This window comes from Drosophila takahashii, chromosome 2L, assembly GCF_030179915.1.
Source record: "Drosophila takahashii strain IR98-3 E-12201 chromosome 2L, DtakHiC1v2, whole genome shotgun sequence".
NCBI classification, from domain to species: domain Eukaryota; kingdom Metazoa; phylum Arthropoda; class Insecta; order Diptera; family Drosophilidae; genus Drosophila; species Drosophila takahashii.
The window spans coordinates 17,860,281-17,887,975 of record NC_091678.1 but is presented as its reverse complement, the minus strand read 5'-3'; the positions used below and the strand labels follow the sequence as shown (position 1 = coordinate 17,887,975).

At 38.2% G+C, this 27,695-nt stretch overlaps 2 protein-coding genes across 3 annotated transcripts in view; one reads left to right on the top strand and one right to left on the bottom strand.

The window, feature by feature from the left end:
- Nucleotides 1-27,695, top strand: part of LOC108068004 (cyclin-dependent kinase-like 1) — a 69,601-nt gene that overhangs the window by 26,957 nt on the left and 14,949 nt on the right. The gene's annotated exons all lie outside the window — the stretch shown is intronic.
- Nucleotides 342-23,242, bottom strand: LOC108067901 (uncharacterized). Of its 2 annotated transcripts, none has more exons than XM_070219508.1 (2): nt 22,495-23,242; nt 342-514 (listed from the first exon to the last, which is right to left on the bottom strand). In XM_070219508.1, the coding sequence occupies exons 1-2, from the start codon at nt 23,093-23,095 to the stop codon at nt 498-500; spliced, it is 618 nt and encodes a 205-aa protein (XP_070075609.1). In that variant the 5' UTR covers nt 23,096-23,242; the 3' UTR covers nt 342-497. The 2 variants fall into 2 exon arrangements, with proteins under 2 accessions (XP_070075609.1, XP_017012665.3); XM_017157176.3 differs by lacking the exon at nt 342-514 and adding an exon at nt 19,802-20,075.

The window sequence follows — 27,695 nt, the reverse complement described above, 5'->3', positions numbered from 1 at the left end:
CAATTTGACCGAAACTGAATTTGCACAAAACCACAAATAGCTAAATTGAAAATAGCTGGCATGGCCGTGGGAATTATTAAATTTGAAATTAAATACATTTTCGTGCAATTACTCGGCAATGAATTTGGACCTGTGTGAATTTATAATTACTTGAAACAGACCATTTAATTCCCGACTTCCTGCGCGCTGCCTGCCAATAACTCGATTAAAACTTAAACAGTTCAAACTTGGGAGGGAGCAAAAACCGGCGCAACTCCAACTTCAAAGCTTCTGCAGAGGCTGCTCATTAAATTCTCATGCTTGCCTGCAGTCCAAGGTAAAATACGAGCAGCGGCATTGCAGTTTCAATCGTCTCGCACAATGCTCCTCCACGATTTCCTTTGCAATGTTTTTCTTTCTTCTCGACTCTCAGCCTCTTCATTTGCTGCCGCTGCCTTTGTTGTTAACATAAAAGCGGAAAAACGTGGCTAAATAGGAGGGGAGTCGGGAAAGCCATTCTATCTTCGGGGCTGACCTGTGGCGTAGAAAAGGTGAAAAACGGCGAACTATTATGGTGGAAAAGTACACAGGTTAAGGTACAAAACAATACAAGATGTAATGTTAAAGCTCGCAATTGATTTCATATTTTATTGAGTGTAACCGTATTCTATCAACAATTCCTCCATATATCAGCAATCGAATAATGAACACTATCTAGTCAACACTAAATTGAACACTGATCTTATTGATATTAAATAATTCTCTCTCTCGGAGATTTACTAACTTTGAAATAGTGAGTAAAAAGCAATCTAACGACTTAAATTACGTGAGTAAGAGGGAGAAAGACACATTCGAAACTCGAACTGGCTTTTTGTTTACATTTCGATCATATCAAATTGAGATGCCGCATATGAAGTCAAAATTGGTACTATATAATATCAAACTGATCATCGTTTCATTTAAAATTTTGTTTGGCTGTAAATATATTAAATTTGCCAATCAACCACAACTAAATTTAGAAATTGGCGAAAATTGATTGATTGTTACGATGATTTTGCCAGGCCACAGGGAAACTAAAATAGAACTGTTTCTAAGACGACAACTTCGAAATGTTATTGTAAAACCCACCCGCTTGCTGTGCGCTTGGGCGGATGAATTTAATAAGGTTATTAAAACAGGCAAACAGGGAACGGAAATGTTTTCAATTTTCCCATCCCACCTAGTTCAATCGTTTTAAAGTCTTTTAAAGCTACTACTCGAGACCCAAGCGGATGTAATTTCCAGCTCAAGTTGCCTTGGCCATGTCCATGCCGGACAGGACCTTCAATAAATTTAGACCGGTAGGCGTGGATGGACTGCTGCTATCCGGTTCTCACATCGCTTCAGCTGTCTGGCTGGCGTTACGTGCAAATAGTTACGTGAAATTATTTCCGGCATCGGTAACTAATATAACTTCGTTGGAGCTGCCTCGGTGGATTCGCAATGAAGTTGCAGTTGCAGTTGCAGCCAAGTTCCCAGCCAGCTTATCTCGAAAGTCAAACAATGGAGTGGAACTGATTAAAGCTTTTTCGTTAAAGTTTCGACGCTGGGGAATTCGCAGAGGAGTGCACTTCACTGTCAAAGACGGCCGAAAAACCCTTTCTCCCCCTCGTAACATCGTATATTTCCACTGCAGCCGGCTCAAACTGTCGCCATAAATGTTAATTAAATTAAAACGCTAATAGGCGTGAAATATGATAACACACAGATACGGAAACATGCAGACACCAGCTTTCTCCCAGGAGAAAGCGGCGTTGGCAGGTGGCAAAGTAGGGGAAAAAGGATGAAGGCTATGTAACAGCTGCCGTCGAGGCCCCCTGCCACGCCCCCCGCCGCCGGAGGGGGCGTGTGGCAATTGGCAAAGTTGCCGCTCACTTGATTTTCAGAATAATACTCGCAATAATTAAAATGAAAATTTAGAAATGGGCCAAAGGCATCGGGCACTGCTGCCAGTCGAAGCATCTGCCAAAGGGAAAGCAAACAGACAGATAGAGAGATGGCAGGGGATGCTGTGGGAGACTGGGAGACGTTACCACTTGGCTGCCTTCTTGGGCTCGAAAAATTTGCCTTTTGGTGGCGCCTAATTAAAAGGGATAAGTGCCAGGGCAGGTGTGAACCTGGCGATGAGGCAAAGGGGGCGAAGGCGGAGGCGTAATTACTAATTGCTGTGATTATAAGGGTCGGATGGCCCATTCTGAAGTCGGAAGGGTAGCTCCGCAAATCGGAGAGAGTACGATAGCTGAGTTTCAGTTTCATAACATTATCATGTTCAACTGCTCGTTATAGGAGAATGTCATTGTAAGATATATCTTTGAAAACTAATTCCCAATTTTATATTTTAATGGAAAATTAATGGTTCATTGGAACTTCTCGATCGACCCGCTCGAAAGCTTATAAACTATTGCTTGGGGCGCTCTCAATCGCCATCCACAAATACACAGGTAAGCCCGGTGACTGGACCTTATCATAAACCAGACCTTGTGGGCGGCTCTTCCCCTTTGAACCGATCCCACTCCAGTTTCAGTTCCCCGGACCGCTTGCTTATGTGTCTGTTTAAGTGCTATTGACAGTCCAGACCGCAATGGCAGGTGACAAACGGGGGCGGGAAAGCAGCTTAGGTCGAAGGACGCCTTCCCTCGAGGGCTTTCTAATTTGAGTGTCGCTGTCGAGGTTAACGCGTGCATTGCCACAGATTTGCTGCTTGCCCCAAACTGGCCGCCATTAAGATGATGAAATGTCCCTGAAGGTCACTAGGCAACAGTCGACCCCATTCACTTGTTGCCTATTAACCATTATTAATATTACACTATGCGGTTGCGTCCCTTGTGCGTAGCTTGCTTATGGGCGAATTTACACTACACACAAAAAAAAACACAACGGAATCAGATCGTTTTTACCATGCACAACTGGTAAAATTAACATTAAATAATTGAATTTTGTTAAATTCTCTCTCTCGGAGACTTAATAACCTTAGTGGAAGCGAGAAGAATAATTCGAACTGTCCTGTTGTTAACATATCGAGCATATAAAAATGAGATGGCCTTAAATCAAGTTAAAATTTATAACACATAATATCATTTTGATCACCGCTTCATATCAAGTTTTTTGGGTGTATCCGAAACAAGGTTAAGCCCAGCTCATATCAATCGACTGGGGTCTGGCAAAAGCATTCGGGTTTCCCAGTGTAGGCTTGTATCTGGGCTCCTTTTGATAATGCTTAATTTGCTGTTTAATTATGCGTAGAGCATTCTTTGTGGGCGGCCCAATGTCCCTTCTAATTACTACCGTTTGTTATCTGGCAGGAAACACTTTTCTGGGTTGCCTGTCTCTGTTTAAAGCGGCTAAGTCGACTTCTACCCATTTTCTCAGGTTCACACATAATTTTCCACTTCTTTTCCCATTTTACACATACATATGTACACACTGGAGAATGACAATTTACCATAGGCAACAACTTAATTTGGGTTACATTCCAGCCCTCACCCAAACTGAAGCGAGCTGAGAAGGGGAATTACAAATGGACGAGCTGCGTGTAAATGTAACTGCTCTGACATCCAAACACGTTCGAAAAACATAAACAGCTTGGGTCCCATTTGTATTTCGTTTCTGGTCCTCCTTTGCTCTCTGCTCAATTTAGTGAGTTAGCCTCATAAATTTTAAATATACTTTTCTGGTGGCAAAACAAACAGGATAGAACGCTGTTGTCCAGACTCACAGCTTTGAGATACCCACTACTTTATGTCTAAAAGAGGCTTCCAAGGAAGGTTTTAAATAGTATTTTGTTTTCGGTGTTATTCGTAAAGCTAACACAATTAAATTCAGTGTGGATGTTAATATGATTGTAATGGAGTTAAACCTCTACGAAAGTAACAATATCATTCTTCTTTGGCATTCAGTCCAATACACCCTTTAGGTCTAAGTTAATGGATGCTTAAATGTTTTAGGGCTCTAAAAGTGCCTGGGTATGACCAGGGTAACTACAATACAGATCAAAAAGCCGCCATTAGATTTACAAAATGTGAATCCCTCATAAGATAAAAAAAAGGTTATACAATTTAATACATTTTATTTTATTAGAGACCAAGTTTTAGAGCTAGAAAGGACACTCTCACTTGGTAGCTATTATTAAATATATATAGCCGGCTAACTGAACCGTAAAAATTAAGAGAAAAGAGTTTCATTTCATTTATTTTATGACCCTTTTTGTCATTAATAGGCAACTCCAAATTGTGGTAATACTTTTATAATGTCTGCCTCTAAGTATACCCCACTCCTATTTACCTTATTATTTATCCCAATACAAAAAATACTGCATCATTTGCAAAATACAACCGCAAAAGTAATTTGCTTGGACATAAATCGCAGTAGTCTATAGAAAAAAGACTCTGCGCATAATGGGGATGTTCCGAGCCGGCCCTTAAAAGCCGTTTAATAAGTCTGGCCACAACACACTCATGACAAATGTACCCGTCTACATTGTATATCTGCGTACATATACTATACAGAATCGAAAGCAGAATGGAGCAGGAAAGCCTGTGAAAGTTTCCACTGGAGTTGGGTTGGTCAGGGCCGGTTTCTGTTGCAGCCGATTGGGGCCGCTGCACTGGCCATAAATTTTATTGGCCGCCTATTGAAACGTTGACATGGCACAGATATTTTGTCGCATAATTTTTGATAAAGTGCTGCAGCCGTCCCTAAAAGGGAATAAACAAAGAAGAGTTGCAAAATAAGATAGCTCAGTCACAATAAAAGGACACAAAAGCAATTAGTCGCAATGCCGACATTTAAGAGCTTTAATTTTCGGATCATCTCTTTATCCATTTACCTATTTTCTTGAAAGTTCCTTTAATTCCAATCAAATGATGTCGAGTCATATCTTAGCCAAGACTCTGTTAAAATATACTATTTTAACTCTCGCCGCAAATCCATTGAGCGCATTAACCTTTCCATGTCTCTGCATGCTCAATGGAGTCGGGCCACAAGTTTATTTGCTCATTCAGCTCAATCACAGATCAAATAGCTGGAAAAAAGTGCTGGAGTGCAAATACCTGGCAAACAATTTGAACTACTCTCAACCTTTAAACTGCAAACAACGAGGAGCAGATTGCCTGCCAAGAAGAGGCGGCGAGTTGCAGTGAGGGTGGGCGAGGAGTCGAGTCAGACAATTGCCCCCGAGGAGTCGGGCAGGCAGCATAAATTGCTCCGACACGAAAGAAGTTGGATTGCTGGGCAAGGGATAAGCAGCCTTCTCATCTTCGCCCTGCTTGACTCCTCCTGACTCCTCCTGACTCCTCCCGAGTCCCTTTGTTTTCCCTGCAAACAATTTGCCAAATCCGGGCCAGAGATTGAACAAAAGAAATGCATATGTAAAACTATGAACCTACTTCCTTCAAAATGACTACCTGGGGCATCTCAGTGATTTCGCAAAAATCGAAATACTAAAATCAAATAATTCTTTATCTATGGGTATATCTGTGGCCTTTTTAGAACATGTTGTTACATTTTAACCATATTAAATTTATATGTCAAGTCAAAATTCATACCACATAATATCAAATTGATCATTTAATTTCAAGTCTAGTCTAGTTTTCTTGTGTAAAAACTGTTATTATTTTGATAAAAAGAAAATGTATTTTTGTAAGGAATGACAGAATTTAATTTCATACATTTCTTAGAAGTCCAACAAATATTTGTTTAGACGGCTTTACCCTGAATTCATATAATTTTTTTCAGTGTAGGTATCCAATTGCACATATATTTCATTATTGCGTTTTTAAGGATTGCAAGAGTTACTGACGTGAACTGTGTGAAAGTGCAAATGTGACTTTCATGTTTAGATAAAATAGGAAAGGTCTGGAAATGGCTATTAAGTGTCGAACTACTATCAATATATTTATAACCCATAAAATGAGTTAGCAGAAAGCGGATGAGGAAAAAAATGATTAAAACAACTGTCAGATTGATTGACAGAAAACAAAGGCACTCATAGTCGATCGAGAGAAGGATGGTAGCATAAATTACAAAATAAATAACATAAATTTTAGTTATTTACGTCGTTGTCGTTGCCTGGCACAAACAATACCGCCGAAAAATATGCAGTGTTAGCCCGCCAAGGTTTTCGTCCTGACAGCTCAGAAATTACAATGAGCTGAGTTTCAGCCCCGCCCCCCCTATCGAAGTGTTATTCAATACGTATACGTAATGTGGCTTCTGCCTGGCTGTAACTTTTTATATTTGTATGTATCTTTTGGAAGTTTGATTACATATTTGAATTGTTTCTGAAAAAAAGAAAAGAACTAACTGGCTGAATAAAAATAGATATTTTTCTCCCTCCCCAATTAATACCTAATCACCGAAAGCAAAAGACATACCAAAGAGCACGGCATCTTCATTCCTTTAAGAGTTGGCATAAACATGTTAAACCCAATAAAAACATGTTGCTTGGTAAATTTATTTTATAAATTACCTTGATGATGAACATGATTTTCAAATATTTGTTTGTGACTTATATCTGTGTGAGCCTATTTGCGTGTGCTTGTGCGTTTGTATTGTTGATTTTGTTTACTGTTTGCTATAGAGAAGCGTTTGCAAATAGTTTTCTTTCATAAAATTTAATTAAGTTAAAAGAATTATAGCCCTGCAAATATAATATTCACTACTGTAAATATAACTCTCCCTACCTATCTATTTCGAAATGGGAGAAACAGTTATTCTCGCTCTCTTTTTCGAAGTCAGAGGATCTACGAAACAGATAATACTATATGCTTATAAATACCATAAATTTACCATACGCGTGTCGATTTCATCCCGGCATTTTTTTGTGGGTTAAGAAGGTGAAGATCATTAGTAGCTCCTACCTAAAACTCTTAGCTCCTTTTGTGTGTGCTAGCATTAATTTGGTTCTAAGATTTTCTTCCTAAATATTTTATTTCAATGCTAAATTAAAATGAAATATTTTATTAAATATGTTAGATTTGCTTGATTTTGCCAATCAGAGCAGTGCAGTTTTTAATATATTCAACTCTCACACAATTAAGCCGTACGGAAAATACCACCCGACATTCCATACCAACAACTGTTGCCACGTGCCGCAAACAATAAATGTATCAAGCCCAAACAACGTGTAAATTACGCATATTAATTGAACGCTGCATGCTTTGCGGCTCTGTTTGTAATTTCATGATGATAAATAAACATGAAAAATGAAAAATTGTTGTGTAACACCAGCACACAAGTGCAGTAACACACACTCGCAGCTCGAATCGAAAATGTATTTATTTTATTTTGCCATATTTAATTAGTTGCCACCAGAGGAGAAAATGACCGAACGCGTTGACACAGTCGATTATGTTAATAAAGTCAAGATGGGGAATGAACGGGCGGAGTTTTGGGGGTTTTAGCGGAATGGAAAGTGCTGGTCGGTCGGTAAATGCGACTTGACAAGGCCACAACTCCACTTGCATTTAATTGTCCATTGATGTTTATCGTGGCGTGTAAATTTGCAAGCTCATTGGCTGGTTTTCCCTTTGCGTCCGCAACCCTCTTTCATCTTTCAACTGTCAAGCGGCTTTACGACATTGATATGAATGTTTACTCCCACCCTCCCCTTAACACGCGCGTGTGTATGCATTTCATTGGTTTAAGTGCATTTATTTAATTGCAGAACATTTGCGCTGAGTTTAATTCGCATTAATGGGACATGACATTTTAATTGGATTAATTGCGTTTATTAAGTGCAGCAGCTCCCTCTCAGCCGTGCGAAAGTTAAGAGCTGATTAAGTTGCTCCGCTCGACCGGTCAGCACCAATCATTGACAGCCAAAGGCCGTGGATCGATCAATGTAAAGGTAGTTGGCTTCTGCATAAGGCTTTGAGCAAAGTTAAACGGGGGGTGGTCAATCTGAAAATATGTAACAAAAACCACGTCGCGGTAAAATCGATATGGGCATGGTAAATTTCTGGTATTGCATGCGCATATCGTTTTTACCGAAATTCTGTGACTTCAAAAATGAGAAAAATCAGCAATGTGGGAGAAAAACACATTCGAGATTCGAACTGGCTGGGGTACATATTAAATTGAGGTGCTCGCATATAAAGTCAAAATTGATACCACATAACTTAATATATGGGGAAAGAGCTACAGGCCAAAAAAACAAAGGTTATATCATTTTTATGCATTAGCTAAACTTTTATGCAAAAAATCCTTTTTGAATACACTGTATATTTATACCCTTGTAGAGGGTATTATAATTTTAGTCAGATGTTTGCAACGCAGTGAAGGAGACGTTTCCGACCACATAAAGTATATATATTCTTGATCAGCACCAATAGCCGAGTCTACACTCAAAAAAAAATTTTAGAAAATCGCCTATGGATTTGCTTTACTGGCGATTTTTTTCTATATTTCTGGAATATTTCTTGAATTTAATGAATTTTGATTAATTGGAAAAAAATTTTCTTTACCAGTAGAAAATTTTTTTATTTTAAAGAAAAAAATCGCCAGTGAAGCAAATCCATAGGCGATTTTCTAAAATTCAGGGCGATTCATTTTCTGAGTGTATCTAGCCATGTCCGTCTGTCCGTTTCTATGCGAACTAGTCTCTCAGTTTTAAAGCTATCGCGATAAAACTTTCCCGAAAGTCTTCTTTCTGTTGCAGGTAGTACATATGTCGGAGCGAGCCGGATCGGACCACTATATCTTAAGGCTCCCATAGGAAAATTTCAACATATATAAGAAAATTCATTGTGACTTTGTAGGAAGTAGGCGCTTTAATTCAAAAATAGAAACGCTGAATCTGGAATCCCTGGAACTGCACCGAGTGAGCATTACTGTATCTGAAAGGGTATATTAGCTTCGGCTGGCCGAAGGTAGCTTCCTTTCTTGTTTTACAGTCAATTGTCCAAACAGGGGCGTATATTTACAGATGGTAGATTTGCTACGCGTAAAGGGCTTAGAAATGTTAATTTTTAACATTTTTTGGTTCTTAAATATCGAGTTCAATGAATTGAAAAACTTCCTAAATACTTATAACTTTAAAGAGTCAATTTTAAAACTCTATAGTTCAAGCCTTACCAGTACAAACATTGGCACAACTTGTCTATTTTATTCCCCTGCTGGACCTAATTCAAATAAATGTTTCTTCCGCCTTTCTCTTTCGACAACAGCTCTCCAAAGGCAGTTTAGTTCATAAAATATAAATAAGCATAAATCACGCATACAGGCAAAAACAGGAACATGATTAACAAGGTCATTTAACGGCACTTGTTTCTACACACGCCCCGATATCTGCGGCCCGTGGCGAAGCAGTCATGTTTTGGCCTAAAACATTAGGCCAGCCAAAAGGCTTACCCCCGAGGCACAGAACGGTTTTCCGCACAGAAAATTCGATTAGTGGGTTAAGCGCTGGTCCCGCCCACCAAACCGTTTTCCCAAAAACACAGAAAAGCGAACGGCGAAGGGAGGATAGCCGAGTGCGTATTTCTTGATATATATTACTCTGGGGAGACATTTGATAATAACTTGCGGCCAATGTGGGCTATAATCAGCATAAGTTAGACAACTTTTAGTTGGTTGTTGTTTGCACTAGCAGTTAACAGATGTGTTCAGCCATTGATGTATGTGGAGTCGGCTGGAAAAAACCTTTATAGGACCATTGCCGCAGGCAGTGGTTAAGTCAGACATATTTTGGGCTGACACAGCAAACATTAATCATTTGTATTGGCTGGATTTGCCTATTTTTTTCGGTAAGGCAAACAAGTCAATTCCTGAATTTTTATTGAGATAAAGAGGGAGCTTTTCGCCACGATTTGACTTAGCCGACCTAATGCTGGTGCCTTTTAAAGGTAAAAACAAAAATTGTGAGGACAGAATACAAAGAAAACCAAACAGTTCGTTAAAAATTGGTTTCTTTTTCCAATACAAATCTTAATCACATATTTTGTACCACTTGAAAATGCGTTGACAAGCTACCACAGCATCCGGGTTTCCTTTGTTGAAGTCGCATCGAACTGAAGGAACCTCAGCTTTCTTTTTACAGGATGAGCAAAGATAGCTTGCCACACGCTGAGCCAGTGGCGGGGCAAATAAAAATTCATGTTCCTTGCCACATGGCGTCTTATGTCTTGGCATATGCAGCAAATAATTTAATTTGGAAAACAGTGCTGCCATCACTCAGCTTGAAAAACAGGACAGATAAGCCAAAAAAAACAGGGAAAAAAAGGACAAAAAATTTTAAAAAAGGACAAAAAAAAGGACAAAAGTAAATGCGCCTCCATTTTTCTGTTTTTACCAAAGGGTGATATATTTACTTAATATAAATGGATTTTATATTAAATTAAATTATGTAATGATCTATTGCGCCCGACTCACAACCTTCTTCGATTGATCATTTTACCATGGTCAATTTTTGTGCGTATACGTAATAATCTAAAATTATTAAAATAATAAAAGCATTTCAAGTAACTATATTGGTAATACAAAAAAATGCAATATCTGCGTCAAACCCGAATAAGAGTCGTTAAAATCTGAAATTTTTTTCTGACAAAAAAGCAGAGAGTAAAAATTGAGAAATTTTTAAAGTGTTTTCCTCTTTTTTTGCTACAGAAAAAATCGTACTATATAGAAAATCCATCGACTGTTTTACGTCTCTTTGATAATTTGTAAAAATAATTATTTTTTAAGTGCCGAACTGTAAGATTGATGGTTAAAAAGGCGTTTTAGCATATAAAAACAGGTTAACACACTTTCGACTGGCAAAAATAACACTCAAAACCTTATTTTTGAAAAAAGGACAGATTTCCGGATAGGGGATGTTTGAAATTTTTTCCGGATAAACCCGTTAAAAAAAGGACAGATCTGTCCGGAAAGAGGACAAAATGGCAGCACTGTTGGAAAACAACGGGTAACAACTGCGAAGTAACAACGAATATCATATGAACTTTTAAAAACGAACCAACCATTTCTCTGCATTTCTTACAATTTATTTTTGTGAAATAATAGTTTCTATAAAGAAATGTGTGTAATCTTCGCGTCTTGGAGTTTCAATAATATACGATTATTGAAAACACTATAACACTCCCTCTAATAATATTCAAAGGTGTCGAATTAAAATTACGATGAGCATATCGATTTGATCTGGGCGTGTTTTTACTTTGCGTACACCTTTGTGACACGACATAGCTAATGGAACTGGAACTTTTTGTCAGAATAAGATCTCAATTTATGAGCCAGGCCAACCGTTCACGGTTCCCACCTGATTTGTATCTGCCTGCCTCAAAACCCGATTAGAGCGCCCTGACATGCCCCGTCTCTGAAACCAAAATTTAATATATCAAGAAATATATAAAATTTATTAAGCACACTGTGTGTAGGCATAAAAATTTGATGCAACTTTATTACGACGAAGCGCCTAAGAGCAGGCAATGGAAAATTTAAACCTCCGACGGGGCTACACGAGTGTGTGTGTGGGTGTAAATGTGTGGGTGTGCTGGCTGCTGTTAGCTGAGCAAATAAACAGCGTTTTGCCATTTTTCATTTCAGGCGCCACACACTAAGGTAAATAGAAAAGTGAAAGCAGTTAAAACAAACAAAATCAAACACGGGATAAGCGCCTGCGAATGTGTGTGTTTGCACTAGCCGACTCTGTGTGAATGTGTTGGCGTTGGTGTCTGTGTGGGCGTGGGTGTGCATCCATGTGTGGCAGGTCGACGTCGGCTTGATGCACTTGTTGCAGTTGCTGGAAAAAAAATTTCCAGCAAATAAAATCCAACCAGAGAGAGAGAGGGGAGGAGGATATACTCTGTTGCCTATCTCTCGAGCCCTCCATGCAGCCAGCAAATAAATTAACAAATTAAAAGCGTAACAAATTGGCCATGGGTTTGGGGCTTGGGGCCTGGGGCAGGCGGGGAATTGGAGTGCCGCATGTTGCAGTCGACTGTTGGCGCTGCCCTAAGTTGATTTTAATTAAATTAGAGAGAACGCAACACATGTCAACGATATGGACAAGTGCAGCAGGGAGAAATAGTCATAGAGCTCCTGGGATTTTAGCTTGGCGAAGACATTTTCTAGATGCTTTATGCATTAAAGCTCAAACAAAAAAAACATTCAAATAATATTCAAGATCCAAAATAATAGATAGCACTAGATATTATTGTAATTTTAAAAGTTTCCGCCCTGTAAATCGCATTATTCTCTATGTATCCCATTCACTTATTCTTAAAAGTTAAAGAGTGACATAGAGGTGGAGAAACATCGATGTTTTTCGATGTTACATCGATGTTTGCCTTTTAAAACATCGAAAACATCGATGTTTCTCCACCTCTAGAGTGACATAAAAGTTGTAATATAAAACAAATTTCATCTAAATTGGTTAGGTGCAACTCGACATATAAATAAAAAAATGATGGAATTTTTTATTTATATGTCGAGTTGCACCTTTAAAAAATTTTAATAACAAAAATATATCTTTAAAAGAATGTTATTTTCTTTATGATGATCTATGGAGTCAAAATCCACCAAGAATTACCAACATCCTTCTAAATATATTTTCTAAATATTTTTTGTAAGTTAGTGTAAAAAAAAGCAAATGAGTAATTCGCCATCGAAATAAACCATTCAATCGTTCCCCAGATGTACTCAATACAGGACTTTAAAGCTTCACCTCACACTACATTTTGGCGAAGTGCAAGACAAATTTGATTTTAGTTGACTCCAGTTGCGCCTCATCAACACCTCATCGGGGTGGCATCGATGCCATGTTGTGTCCTTCAGTCGGGTTGCGATCCATTCCGTCAACGCCACGGGTATCGGGCATCTGTATCTGTATCTGCGGGCTAGGCGACACGGCCTTTAAATTGCAGCCGCCGAAAATGGACAGCAGCAACAATCACCGATGTCCGGCCATCGACTGGCGCCGGGAAATTGCAATGTTCGTCCCGAGGATCTCGACTGCTCGGCTTCTGCGGACCCCCCGGCTTTCTGATGTCCTGACATCCTGGCTGACTGACTGCCTGCCATCCTGGCCGTCTGGCTGCTTGGGTATCCGCGTCCACATCCGGCTGATGTGCAAATCAAATAACAAATGATTGTCTCTGCCAAACTGGGCGACTCGACTCGTGACTGTGATTAAGGCCAGGCGAGTGGAAGTGAGCCCCAGCCCCCTGCCCCGGTCGGCATGGACTTGTCCATCTGCCAAATGAATATTCTACATTTTTCTTCTCTTCCCACGCTCCCATATTTTTCTATGCGCAATCACAACAGATTGTGTGTTGCCTTTTGTCTAGTTAAATTGAATCAAGCATAGCTGACATATGGTTTTTGTGGAATAAAAATGGAAAGAAAACTTGATTTAAGCTAGTGCTCACAGTCCAGTGAAAGGTGTGATAAGATAAGCTAGATATTCTTTTGTAATTATTTTCCTAAAGCCCTGGAATCCTTCAAATGGATATTTCTGGAGAAATAAATGTTCGCAGATACTGCTCTGTCTGGCTCAGAAAACCCTCATCAAAAAATAACTAAGTCACAAAAACATAACAAAAGCACAGACGTCACCGGAGATAAAAATTAAATAAAATTCTACCTGTGTCTGGGCCCGGTTAAAAGTGTTTCTGCCGTTACTTATTTTTAGGCCATAAATCTTTAGATCATAACATTTTAGGATTACCAAAAACAAGCAATTTTTCACGATATTTTTAATTCTTAGAAAATTATTTCAAGCTTAGTTGATTTTCGAAATTGTTGGTACATGGTTGCTTAGCAATATAAAAACAAACAATTGAAATATATCGAAATCTCTTCTACTAAGACAATTTTTATAAGACTCAAAAGTACTTCATCTGCTACTTTAACCTGCAATCTATGCATTTCCCGGTAAAAAATCGTCCAGCATTACGTTTTCATTCTCTTTCACTTTTATTCTCGGTTCGCCCTCAAAATCTTTATTCAGTTTTGCCGAGCAAAACTTTTGTTTTATTTTTTGTGTAGCCTGGAACCAAAATTCGCAAGTAAATGTCTTTTACAAGTTGAATTTAAGCTGAAAACTTTTCTAATTAAAATTAAATAGAAACTTTGCCTCCAGTGAAGTTTTGATTATTATTTGGATTTGTTTTTCATATACCTACTTATTTACTCCATTCTCTTATTTTTCCTCAGTCCAGCAGTTAATACTGTCATTGAGGTCATGCATCGAATGGGGTAGGGGCCAGCGATAAAGTTCTATAGAATGAAAGTTCTCCTTTCTCTCAAAAACTTTCGCAAGTGGGCGACGTCGGCAATGAAGGTCAAGAGGTGGCTAAAAATATTTCTGAAAGTTTAAAACTGCTTAGCAAAGTGGGCGAAGTTGAGAATTGGAGAAAGTTGCAAAGGAGCCGTTTAGGAAAATCATGGACCTTATTAGTGCGAATGCAAATTTGTGAATCAGCTACATATGTATATTTTATAAGATAGACCATACATCGCAAGGCGCTGAAATCGCGTAGAAATATATATTGATACTTTCATTACATTTTTTCCTAATTCTCAGAAATAATATTTTTGATTATGTTTTATTAACAGCCTTAAGAAGGAAAAGCCCAAAAATAACCATTGTTTAATATTATTTACTATTAGCAAAGATACTTTGCATTTAATTTAATAAAAATATGACATCTCATCTCATTATTTTATTTACTTCCGTTTCGGCTTAACACACTTTTCCTACCCCCTCCCTTGCATGTTATTATTCTACTTTCTCTGAAAAGGCCATGGATAAATTCCCATTTTGCAGAGCCTAAGAGGGACCTTTGCGCCTACAATTTACATAATTTATTAACGAGAGTTTGAGCGTCTATTTCCGCTCAGCAAACTGAGCCCGACAAGACGGAGTGAGAGATCTCATGCATAATTAAACACGTAATTAACCATTATTATCAGCGTCTGATTTCAGTTAGATACTCCAGAGCCCCTTGTCCGACCTGAAATGAGTTTCGAAAGAACTCTGTGGGCAAACTTTTCCCCGCAGTTCTCGGGCAATCAGACAGGCCGCACGCATTTTGATTTGTGCGAGTATCCGAACAGTAACTCAGACTGAGAAATTACAGTTGCTAATGAACATTAATTAATTAGGGGGTCTTGAGTGCCCAGGGGAACGTGTCCTCCGGAAGGTGAACGTGAAAGCAAAGGCTTCCTGCCCTTGGTCAATTATGCCAGCTCAACTATTATCCCCAAGCTCAACCACTGTCCCCGGTGTCCAGGGTGAAAAGGTTTATTTTTAATTGCTTAGGATTGGCTCTGTAAAAGACGGATGCAGTTAAAAACAATTCCATTGAATGGACATCATTTTAATGGAGTAATGGATTCGAAAACATTTTGCATTCTGCTTACATGTTGAATAGATCGACATTATTCCCTTTCATTGATTACCTTTGTGTTGGTAAATACCAATTTGATTAGGTAATTATAGGCTAAAGAGGCGAATGGATGAATGGGTCAATTGGCTAATACTAAAATCATATTTTGGTGGCTATTTATGTGGTCAGCACATACCACACTAACATCTATAACCAATAATTAAAATGAATTTAGCTAACGGCACCAATCAAATGCAAATTTATTATGATTTCAATTTATTCTCTATGAGAAAAGCACAAATAGGTTGGATGTTTGAAAGCCTAAGTAAGTAACATTTTAGATTCTTAGCAAATGTACTATCTTCGAACCTATTTTTGTTTTTTACCCCGCTATAAACATGCCTCATTTTATTAATTTTCTCCCATTTCTTCGCTTTTTTTCACAGCTTCTGTTTTCAGCACCTTAGTGGATTCCCCGTGGAGCACATCAAAGCAAACGCCAACGTCGCGGGGGTTCCCATTTTTTCTGGTCCTTTTCCCCCATTTCAACCACGTTTCTTAGCCAACTGGCTCATAATTTTCACAATTAGCAGACGACAAGCTGGCTCGGAATGTACATTTGTTCTCGACGGCAGGAAGGGCAGAAAAAATTTAATTTGAGGCAATTTGTGAGCAAGTAAATCTTTACAACGTGTTGCATTGTCAAATTGTTTAATGCAAATGTTATTTTAAAGTTTTTGATATTGACGTAAGTAAAGTTTAGATCTGAAAAGTAATTTATTTTTAATATTTAAATATATGTACTTATTGCGGAACTGAAATAAATAAATAAAAAAAAAAAATAAAAATAGTGGAACCAAAAGAGGTTTGTAGTACTATTTTTGTTTATCAACATAAAAAAAGAGGACATTTTTCTTAATTTTTAAAGCTGCCGGTTTCGGTAGAACAAACGAAGCGAAACGCTAAAGGTAACATTGGAATTTAGGCTCATAAATTCTCTACAATTTATAATTTCACACCTACAACACCATAACCATAACGAGGCTCTAGCAAAGCGAAAAAAAGGGAAATAGGCCAACTATTTGCCAATGTGCATGGGTCGTCTTGTCAGTGGCAGAAATGACAAATGTTCGTTAGACAGGCAGACCGGGAAAGCCTGCAAAAGAGCCCCCGACAGGACTTCCTTTGCCAGCTTGATAGTTCTGCGATGTGAGGGGGAGTCCTAATGAAAAACCACCGTTACAAGAAGCTTTGCATGTTTGCTTAGTGTTAATCATAAATGGCTAAAAGGAGTTGGGGAAGGAACGACGAAAATGCCTTATAGTTTATACCTAAATTCTTATAGCCGAGAGGCAGCAGGAATTTCTGCCGACACCTCCTCGCTAAATTTATGCTGCCATCGTCACATAGATCTTATTAAAAAAAATATATTAAATCCACTGGGATGCAGCAAAGGAATTCCCAGGCATGGCCAATTTAAAATCCACGGAATTCTAATATTTCCACTCTCGTACAACGTAGTGGAAATAAATTGTGGCAGCTATTTAGGCGTTCAAACGGCAGCTAGGCTAATGGCTTGTGAGCGGTTGATTTATGACCAAGATGATGACAAGGCGGCATGCAACCAAAGAGTGTGTTAGAAAAAAGAATTTCATTAAATTCCTCCAGGTTGTGCAAGCACTAACGATGGCTTACAAGTGAGTGACACTTAGTTTCACTCATATTGAAGTGAAGTGCATAACATATTTGATATGAAATAATCTGTCTGTTAAAAAAAACACAAAGCGACGGAAAGATTTGTAGAACCATACTGAAACTGTAAGAGTAAAAACGATTAAATTAGCTTTATAAATAAAAAAGGTCCTCTAATATAACCGCCCAATTTTTGTTTGATTAAATTAAATTTGATGTTATGTGGTTTTGACTTCATATGCGGGCGCCTCAATTCGATATGGTCAAAATGTACACAATAGGCCAGATCGAATTTAGAGTTTGTCTCCCTCCCACTTATGTAACTTCAAGCGCTATCTTGATCTATTTCTTCCTCTTTTTTCTCCGCGAGAGAGATTTCGGTGAAACGATATGAGTATGCATTAGAGCCCTGCATGAATGGATCCAATGAATTATTTTGAATTTTTTTTGTTATATGAATGAATTAATTAGAATTTTTGAGTTTAATAGAATTGAATGAATTTGAATTTTGAGTTTAATAGAATTGAATGAATGAATGGCATGAATTCCGAAATAATTCAAACGACAATTTATTTTGAAGAAGAAAGGGCCATAATTTTGTGATTAAATCTGCCTGAATTTTATTTACTATGCAGTTAACATTGATTTGTTAAAAATTTTCCACTTTTTGTTCTCAAAAGAAAACAGAAAAAAAATCTGAAAAATTCAAACAATTCATAAAATAATTCATTCAATTCATTCAATTCGAAATGAATTAGAACAACATTTAATTTATTTCACATAGAATTGAATTAAACAAATCAGAAATTTCATGGCATACTGTGATAAAACAAAAATTGAATGATTCATGCAGGGCTCTAGTATGCATTACCAGAAATTTACCATGCGCATATCGATTTGATCGCGACGTGTTCTTTTTATCTATAGAAGACATTTTTTTTGGATACTTTTTTAATAGCAAAGTTCTTTTTTTTTTACCTGAGTGGGGGGTTATTATCACCCATATCACCCCCGTGATTAATTTTCATCCCACCAATTGCGCAAATCGTCCTACACAATCCAACCCTGATCACTCTCCCGACCTAATCACGTTAAACTCGTTAACGCGGTGGCCTGAGAATGGGTGATATTTGTGGGTTAATTTTGGGACCAAGGATGGCAAACACAACAGTCGCTGTCGACTTTCTGGCACTTAATCAAATTGAGCGCCATGCCCTTTGCTTTCGGTTGCTTTCTCTTACGTTTTATAATACCATTAGTTGAACCGAGTTTTAGTTTCACTTGGCGTCATTTTTCATTTTATTTTCCTCTCGGTTTCCCTTCGAAGAAAGCGAAAGACGGTTTAGAGATAAGCAGGCTGTTTTCCTTGTGGCCACGGTTGTGGCATTCGAAAGAATGCTCAAGGAGGCATTCTGAGAACTACTCAATAAGGAACCAGCTGTGCTGTCTTGCTTTCGGAAAACGAGTTAATTGGCAAATGGGTAGAACAAAATGCGTTGTTAGCCTGACAGTCGTTATAATAAAGAGATTTACCCCTGTAATAAAAAATGTGTTGGTACGGTTGCAAAATTCCAATAAATTGGTGACTTTTCACAACGCATCGAAAACAACAGAAACCAATTTCAATTAGCAGCCTAACCCAATTATTATGAATTTGACACCGAAATGCAAAACGTAATCAGCTCACATTATTTTCCCATTCTGTGTTAAACAATTTCAGTTTACATTTTTGGCATTTTACTCACATTGTAGTATGCAGATGGGACCCAAAATGGTGTCGAAATCCATCGCTACATAATAATTTTCGTTGTTTTGTTACAGTTCATAACTAATAATTTATTATTTTATGCATGACTGGCAAAATAAACAGGAATTTTTACTTTGCCTTCCCTTTTTTGTTATCTCCACCTTTGTTGTTTTTGGGGCCGCCCAAGTTTGGTGGAAAAGTTTGCAACAGAAAAGGCAAGAAACTGAGCAGAAAAGTTAATATTAACGAAAGGCGACGCATTTGGACTTAATATTTTCCCTCCTTTTGCTTTCGCTTTTGCCTTTCCACACTCGGCCCTTTTGACGCCAAACACGTAGAGAGCTTTTCCACTTTTTCACGTTTCCTCTTTTGCTTTGTCCGGAAAATCTTGTTAGGGGTACTTTCTGCTTTATTTGCATGATGCCCCCCGACTTTCCCAAATCGTTTATCTCTTAAGTATATTTTGTTGTGTAAATTTTCAAAGCTACTTGCTTCGCATACAAAGAAGACAATTCGGAGAGCGGACAAAGTATGCCAAACAATTAGTTGTCAGCTGGAATTTAAATGTCTTTGTTGATGATTCAATACAAGAAATCATGTTTGCTCGGAATTATGCCTTTGGCATTGTTGTAGGCTAATAACAATGTGTTTTGATATCAAATTCAATCGGTAAGAATTTTATATTTATATTTGCATGGGACAAGTTTTGACAGTCTACTGTTAAAAAGTTGTAATTGGTTAAGCAAATATTGGTAGCTTACAAACTTTTCAGAATTTGTTTGATCTTCCCTTGCTAATTGGCCCTGCAGGCTTTTCTGTGAATGCCACTCCTGAAATATATGTGCATTTTTTCTTTTGAATTTTTATTTAATCCCATAAAAATTATCGTAAGGCACATATTTTTTTAACATGTCAACCGACTCATTTAACTTGGTGAGACAGATGATGAGGACTAATAAAAAATGCAAATGATGAAATAATGGGAAAAAGGATATTCAGCTGCGAAGACTTCCCAAGGGCGAAAGAAAGCATTAAGAAAAAAGTACAAAGTTCAGGATATTTTTACTCGTAAACAAAGTGCAGCTCAAGGATATGTGAATTCTCTTAAAACTTCTCCGCTCTGTCTGTGTGAAGATTTAATTATTCATCCGCCCTGTCTGCCCGCAAAGTGCAGTCAAGACAGACGCAAAAGCTGCGACGACGACGACGACGAACGCCACAGGGAAAAGTTTTCCACGGACCCGGTATGGCACAAAGTTGTTGTAAACAAAACATGGGGGCGTGACCGAGGTAGGCTGCAAGTGAAATGCATAAAACTTGGATAAAGTAAAATTGGAAAGTGCAAGCACAACGAATATGAAATTTTAAGTTGTAATCAAATTAACTTTTGTTGTGGGTTCTGCCAGCAAAAAGTGTCAACAGATAATTGAAATCCTGAAATTTGCTTGATTGCTCTCAAATTTAATTGTAAAAGAAAACAAAATAAATTAATTAAAAATTAAGCGAAGGTCTGTCTGTCCGTCTGTCTGTCCGTTTCTACGCAAACTAGTCTCTAAGCCATAAGATATAGTGGTCCGGTCAGGGTCATTCTGACATATATATTACGTGCACTTTAAAGCAGACTTTTCGGGAAATTATAATTATTGACTCGACTATCAAATACCCGTTACTCAGTTAATGAGAGAGTGCTTTTAAAATCATATTGCCGTTGCCCCAAGAACAAGCCATCTTTACAATGGCTAGGAGTTTATTGTATCATAATAGATCAATAACGGACACTCAGCATCCGTTTGTTGCCACCCTGTGATTTTTATACCCTTGCAGAGGGTATTATGATTTCAGTCAGAAGTTTGCAACGCAGTGAAGAAGACGTCTCCGACCCCATAAAGTATATATATTCTTGATCAGCATCACAAGACGAGTCGATCTAGCCATGTCCGTCTGTCCGTCTGTCCGTCCGTCTGTCCGTCTGTCCGTCTGTCCGTCTGTCCGTCTGTCTGTCTGTCCGTCTGTCCGTCTGTCCGTCTGTCTGTTTCTACGCAAACTAGTCTCTCAGTTTTTGAGCTATCGGGACGAAACTTTCGCAAAAGTCTTCTTTCTATTGCAGGTAGTATATATGTCGGAGCCGACCGGATCGGACAACTATATCTTATAGCTCCCATAGGAAGGATCGGAAGAAAAAAACTTTAAAAAATTCTAGCTTTGGTGTTTTTTGAAATATTACCTTCTACTTTTGGGGATGTTATTTTTTAAATATTTCTGAATTTCGAATTAATTATTTCAAAAATCGGACTACTATATCATATAGCTGCCATAGGAACGATCGGAAAATTAATGGAAAAGTAATAGGAAATAAATTCTAGCTTCTTTGGTTTTTATTGTATTATCTTCTACTCTAGGATATAACTCTTTTTAAATATTTCCGAATTTCAATTTTAATTTGATCAAAATCGGACGACTATATCATATAGCTGCCATAGGAACGATCGGAAAATTAATGAGAAATATTAGAAAATTGAACATTTTTGCGATTTGTTAATTGATAGGAATGATCTGCAAGGGTATATAAGCTTCGGCTGGCCGAAGCTAGCTTCCTTTCTTGTTAAATTACACTATGCAGCATCAAAAATTTACCTCGATGGATACTATATTTTTGGATTTGTTACGAATTCCAAAGTTAAACTGCGTTTTCCAAAAAGTTCCCCGACGCAAGGATTCTTAGCAAAAGGACCTCAAAGTTCGAAAAATTCCGAAATTGGCCAACTTTCCAAAGCTCTCAGAGGCAAACGGATTCATGGTTTGGTTAGATGCTAAAATTTTATAAAAGATACACTCTTTATCTTTCAAACCCCATACTTAGAATAATTTTAGGATTTTTATTAAGGGAGAAACAAGTTTTAGAAAACATAGTCAAAAAACATAAAAGTATACAGCTGCGGTCAAAATAGTAGTAGTGTTGCCAGCATGTGTTTTTAAAAGTTTTTTGTTGTCAATTTTCTTATCCAATTAGTCTAATAGTACAATTATAATCAATACAATATCACCAGAAGAAGATGAATTACAGCAACAAACTTTTAAAAACACAGGGCGGCAACACTACTACTATTTTGACCGCAGCTGTTTGTTTTTAAGTTTTTTTACTATGTTTTCTGAAATCGATTTCTGGCTTAAAAAAAAATCCTAAAATTATTCTAAGTATGGGGTTTGAAAGATAAAGAAGGTATCTTTTAAAAAACTTTAGCATCGAATCAAACCATGAATCCGTTTGCCTCTGAGAGCTCCGGAAAGTTGGCCAATTTCTGCATTTTTCGAACTTTGAGGTCCTTTTGCTAAGAATCCTTGCGTCGGGGAACTTTTTTGAAAACGCAGTTTATCTTGGGAATTCGTAACGAATCCAAAAATATAGCATCCATCGAGGTAAATTTAAAAAGCACTAAAAATGCTGCACAGTGTTATCGATGCAGCCGCCGCCGTTATTGACACTGTCACGATTGTTAATCGGGAGATTCCAGAAAATGGCCTTACTGGGCCAGAATTCCTCGAATTCGGTGCCATTGGGAAAGTAGCTCTTAATGACAGTCAGCGAGACCACATCCAAATTTTCGCTGGAGAAGTGATTGTTGTTTATGCCCTGAACCTTGCAGCAGAACTTCAGATAGGCCAAATTCCAGCCACTGAGCACCACCGCCTTGGTCTTTAGACTCTCAGTCTCACCTTCAAAGTAGAAGAACGGCACAACCTGCTGATTGTTGTGCACAGTGTATGGAACCACCGATTCCTTGTTGATCCGTAAAAAGCCGCATTTTTCTGAAGGATTCTTGATGTCCGACACCAACTTGCGGTAGCAAATGGCGAGGAACAGATTTAATTGGGAGGCATCACTCAAACGCACAATCAGATCTTTTTGATTGAAGATATCCGGACCGAATTGGCCATCGCAATGACATTGATTGATCTCGTTAAAGAGACGAGCCTCGGCATCAGTGATATAATAGCTGGGGACGCAGGAGCAACTGGAGTAGAAATCTGAATGCAGGAAGTCTAGATACTGGCCTAGTATCTTCTGTTCGATCATGCGTACGGAGCAGTACTTCTCCGATTGCCTAAAAATGTACGGGATTAACACCTTGCCCAACTGGACCCAGCCAAAGTGACCATAGATCGACTCCTCGCAGGGATCCGAGAAGCTGGAGTATGAGGACTTCTTATTCGAACTGGAGTTATCGGTGTTTCCATGGTTGCCGATAAGCGGTAAATTCTGCCTATTGGCATCGTTGATTTGCACATATTTTCTGACTATTGCTTCATTCTCCATTGTTCTTTCGATGTTGAATGCTCTAGGTAAATTCTTATTTTCCGATTTTTCTTTATTTGGGTGTTTCCAGCTAAACCTTATTTTACAATTGTTTTATACTCGGGAGCCGTGATAGACAGAATGAAAAATTTATTTGTTTAGGCTTGACTTCTTAACTAACAAATACTAGATTTGAATTTGAAGAGAACATACTCGTTACTGAGCTAAATCAGTGCGAGTGATGGAGTTATGCAAGCTGCAAATGCTGCCATCTTGCGGAAAATGTATTATTTTCTCGTAACTTTTTAATGACTACAATTTTAAAATTGGCGCGGGAAAACCATATGAAACGATTATTTTTTAATTAATATTTTATTAAATAGCCACCAGGCTTGAAGGGTCAACATCAGCCCTCTCCGCATTTGTGTTATCAGCTAAAGGCACGATTATCAAGCAGAGTACTTTCTACTCCCTCTTGTCTACTTTACGCAAAGAGACACAAAAATATACAGCAACCCAACCCCTGCACGCTCCACTCGTTGCTGCATTTTTATGTCCTTCACACATCATTCAGCAACAAATTGCTGCAGGCAAGGAATGCTCACATTGCTGAAGCTGCTTGAAATCTATTTGAAAGACAAAAAACAGAAAAAGCGAAAGGATGGGGAAAAGGAGAGTGAGGAGGTGTGGAATGTCAACAGCAAGCAAAAAGTGTCTCGAGACCAGGGATTCGTGACCAGGCTGCGTGTCCATTGAAGTCAGCACGTGCCACCAGTTTTATTATCATGAGCTGCAAGCCCCGGCAACTTTTTATTATCCTTTTGCCGCTTGCATGGGAACTTTAACACTTTCTGCCCACGACTCGAACGAGGATATCCCGTCTCAGCTGAACTTGTGCCGTAAATATGACCTAATGGAGTTTAAAGTAGTCTCCAGGAACCCGCCGACTTTTTGGTTTTAACGATCTGACCCACGGCCAGTTCTTCATCTACATTATCGTAAAAATCAGCTTTCGATATATTTGCCTCCCTGCAGGCCGCTATTGAGTAGGACCATAAAGAGCAACTGCTCTTAGCACAAATTGGTAACATGTTGAATGCATTTGCAGCAATTCCATTTTAGCTGATAAATTATTTAATTTTCTATATGCCTTCCGATTTCTATTTATTTCTCCACCTAATTTGACTTTAAAAAGTTTAAAACTAATCATAGGGCACAGACTTATTAAAAAAGAATTTTGTAAGGAGCCAAGAAAAAAAGCTAGTGGTTATATAAATCATAAGTTTACTTAACCTTTATTCTATTTACGAACACAAACCTAATACTATATGTATAAAATTATTTGCATATTTATTCTTGAATGCATTGGCATGAGTAGAACCAGAAATAAATTGCACAACAAAATTCAATTACCAAATGCAAATCGAAGTCGCCTTCTTACCGCTCGCCTGGTCTTATTCTCCTCCTTAATCCAAGAACCCTTCATATCTGTGTCAAAAAAATTCACCGAGCCAAAAGGCTTTTGCCATTTATTCAGCACATTTTGTTTCTCATTTTTTCGTTATCGAGCCAAGTGCTGGGCGTGTTGTCATATTATTTATTTGTTTATATATATACATCTTAAAATTATTGAAAAGAGTTCAAGAGTCTTTTGTGTGAGAAAATAGTATGTAGGAACTTGGCACAGTTGTGCGGAAATCTGTTCTTTGGCATGCTTTCCTCTTAGCTTTCTGGGAACAGGAAAAAAACAATTGAGTGCTTTGAGTTGGCAACGGAAGCCCACACATCAAAATACTTTCCTATAATAAATAATTCATCGAATTCTTACTTTAATTGCTCCGAACTATCCCGTAAACTGCAGTTCTCATCATAAATCAATTTAAATGGAATTTTTTTGTTCGTTTCATGTTCAACCGCAAAATATTACAAAAACGAAATACCAGCAGATGACAAAAAAATGGTAGTTCAGATTACGTGCATACTTAGTTTAACAAAAAATCACTTTGAAGAGGAAAATGCGATCAATACCAAATTACTCTAAAAATTCTGAAAAAAACGACAAAAAGTCATATAATATTGTAAAAAGTAAAAAAAAAATTATATAATAAAAATGATACTCTGTAAATTTTAATAAATTAATAAAATATTTTAATATTAGTGTTAATATAAATTAACCTTCTGTAAATCAATGTTCTCCCAGTTCGATTTACAAAATCTCATTGAAATGGTTCCCGCCTAAAAACTTTTCTACTCCATCTTCAACACTTTCTGAAGCTTTTTTGTTTTGCGTGTGTTTGGATTCCCTTTTGCGAGGCAAAAGCGTTTCCTTAACTCAAAACCAAACATTGGCCAACCCACGATGACGCTGGATCTGGTTGTTGACCGCAAATAAACAACACCCACAACAAAACTAACAACGAACAACAGCTAACAAACACCAGCGCTGTTTAAAAAACTTTATCCAGCCAGTTAAATAGCCGGGCAGAAAAAAATAAATACATAAATGAAGGAAACTTTAGTTTGCAGCTGAGTTTTTCCGACAGCCGCTGGCCCCAATGCGCATTTCAATTGCTTTCGAACTTCCACCACGCCACTCCGTATAAAACTTTAAGTTAATTAAGAGCTGAATTAACTAAATTGCACTTACGGCTAAACGACCCTCCCACAATTTGTTTGCCAGTCCTACGAGGCGTATGCGCAATGCATTGGTCATATATTGAGTATTCGCTGTTGCAGACAAGCAAACCAGCAGACAAGCGGAGTGAAGACAAAACACAAGCTCTCTAAATCCATTTAATACCATTAAGACGAATGAATTTCCGCCCCGTTAACACCTCAGAAGTCAACAAAGCGTAACGGGGGAACGACAATTGCGATAATTACTCGCTTGACCAATTCCGGCTCCGAATGAGCAGCCATAACAACAGGCTAAAGGCCTTAACACCCACGAAACAGAACGTCCTTCCCCAAAAAAGTTGTTTGCATTATTAGCTTGTCGAGATTGTGCTCCTCTACTCCCCGTCTCCGTTTCGGAAAAGCAGCTTAGCCCTGGCGTCTTATATAACGGCGGCGATTATCCTCTTCGTCCCGTGACTTAGTGCCTGCCTCTAATTATTACATAATGATTATGTTTCATTAGCTGTTTCATGCGCCAAAATGGGAAAACTTTTGACTCGTACATTTCTCAGCACTTTCCTTCTTCTGTCAGCCAACGCAGAAAAGAGGAGAAAACTTTAGGCAAACATTTTATGCGCTCGCGGGACAATAGTGAAAATAATAGTTAGGCAGGCGCGATAACCACAGACTCATTTGCACTTTCCCTTCACACGAAGAATTTTAATAACAACCTCTACTATTTTATGAAACTCCGCCACAAGGCGAACCTGGCCATCGCATAAAAATCTGAGACGCACAGAAACCAAAAGCGAGTACTAAGAGAATATGCGATGAAGATGAAGCAAAGTTCAAGAACTGATGCCCTCTAAGTACACTAAAAAACACTGAAACTAACTCTGTTCTTAATTAGGCTCTCAATATTTTTTGACATCTCCTGTGTTTTAAATGACAGCCTTTATTCGTGCTGGCATAGAATCTATTAAAATTTGGATAATTTTGGTATTGATATTAATATTACAAAAACTTACTTTCTGAAAAGTAAGCAAAAGGTAGAAAGAGGTTTTTCCGATCCTGGCCAAGTTCTTTTGTCAGTCTGGGAGAACACTGTGATCTTGAAGTATTTGAGATTTGACATACTGATTTCTAAGATTCCTTAAATGAAAATAAAAATGATTTTCAAAACACATCTAAAAAATGTTGTTTGTAACCGGCCCCAAAGCCATGAGGCTTATGGCGTCACCCCATATCCCATTTAATTTTAAATAAGTTATTTCATTTTCACTTCTTGTACTTTTTCCACTGCAGCAAAAATTGCAAGTCAGGGTGCACTTCAAGAGCAATTTTCGCTGTGCATTGAACTGCAAATAAAATGCCAAGCTGCACATAAATGTCACTCAATGCACACCCCCTCCACTCACACATACTCATACTCATACTCGTTCGTGCTTCGCCATCGCCGTAGAAAGCATGACAAAATGGCGGACAAAAACAGGTGTCACATTGTTGTCGCTGACTGTTGCGCTGTTTCCGCTGGTTCTGGTTTTTATGTCACTTTAACATTTCCTAATGTACGTGGCATATTACGCGGCCACAAAAATAACAATAAGGAGGAGAGCCGTCAGTTGAAACTACTGGAAGACAAAACTTTGATGGGAGAGCAAAAACTAGAGCCGCAGTTATGACGGCATCGGAGCTGGCATTACCAAGCACTCGCATCACACACGAGATCTTAACTAAGTCCTCGCTGCTTTTTTATGGCTCGAGAGTGGATGGGGAAATTATTGAGCTGTTTGAAGATGACTAAGCACCACCGCCAGCAGGAGGAAAAATTGAAGTGAGTGGAGATGGTGAGAAGGTGGAAGTAAAAAACTTTTAGACGTGCACGAGCTGAAACAAAAATTGTAAAGGAAAGCTCGTAAATTATGGTGCGAGGACAATGCCACAAAATGTGAATGGCGAAAACTTCATCCTGCTCAAGGCACTCAATTAAACCAATAAATACTAG

Bases quoted from the DNA above. Each gene is read 5' to 3' on its own strand.
- LOC108067901 (XM_017157176.3), bottom strand. From the start codon at position 23,095: ATGGAGAATGAAGCAATAGTCAGAAAATATGTGCAAATCAACGATGCC. The intron at 20,076-22,494 runs GTGAGACTGAGA...TTTCACTTGCAG, and splicing joins GCCGTTCTTCTACTTTGAAG to CCTACCTCGGTCACGCCCCC.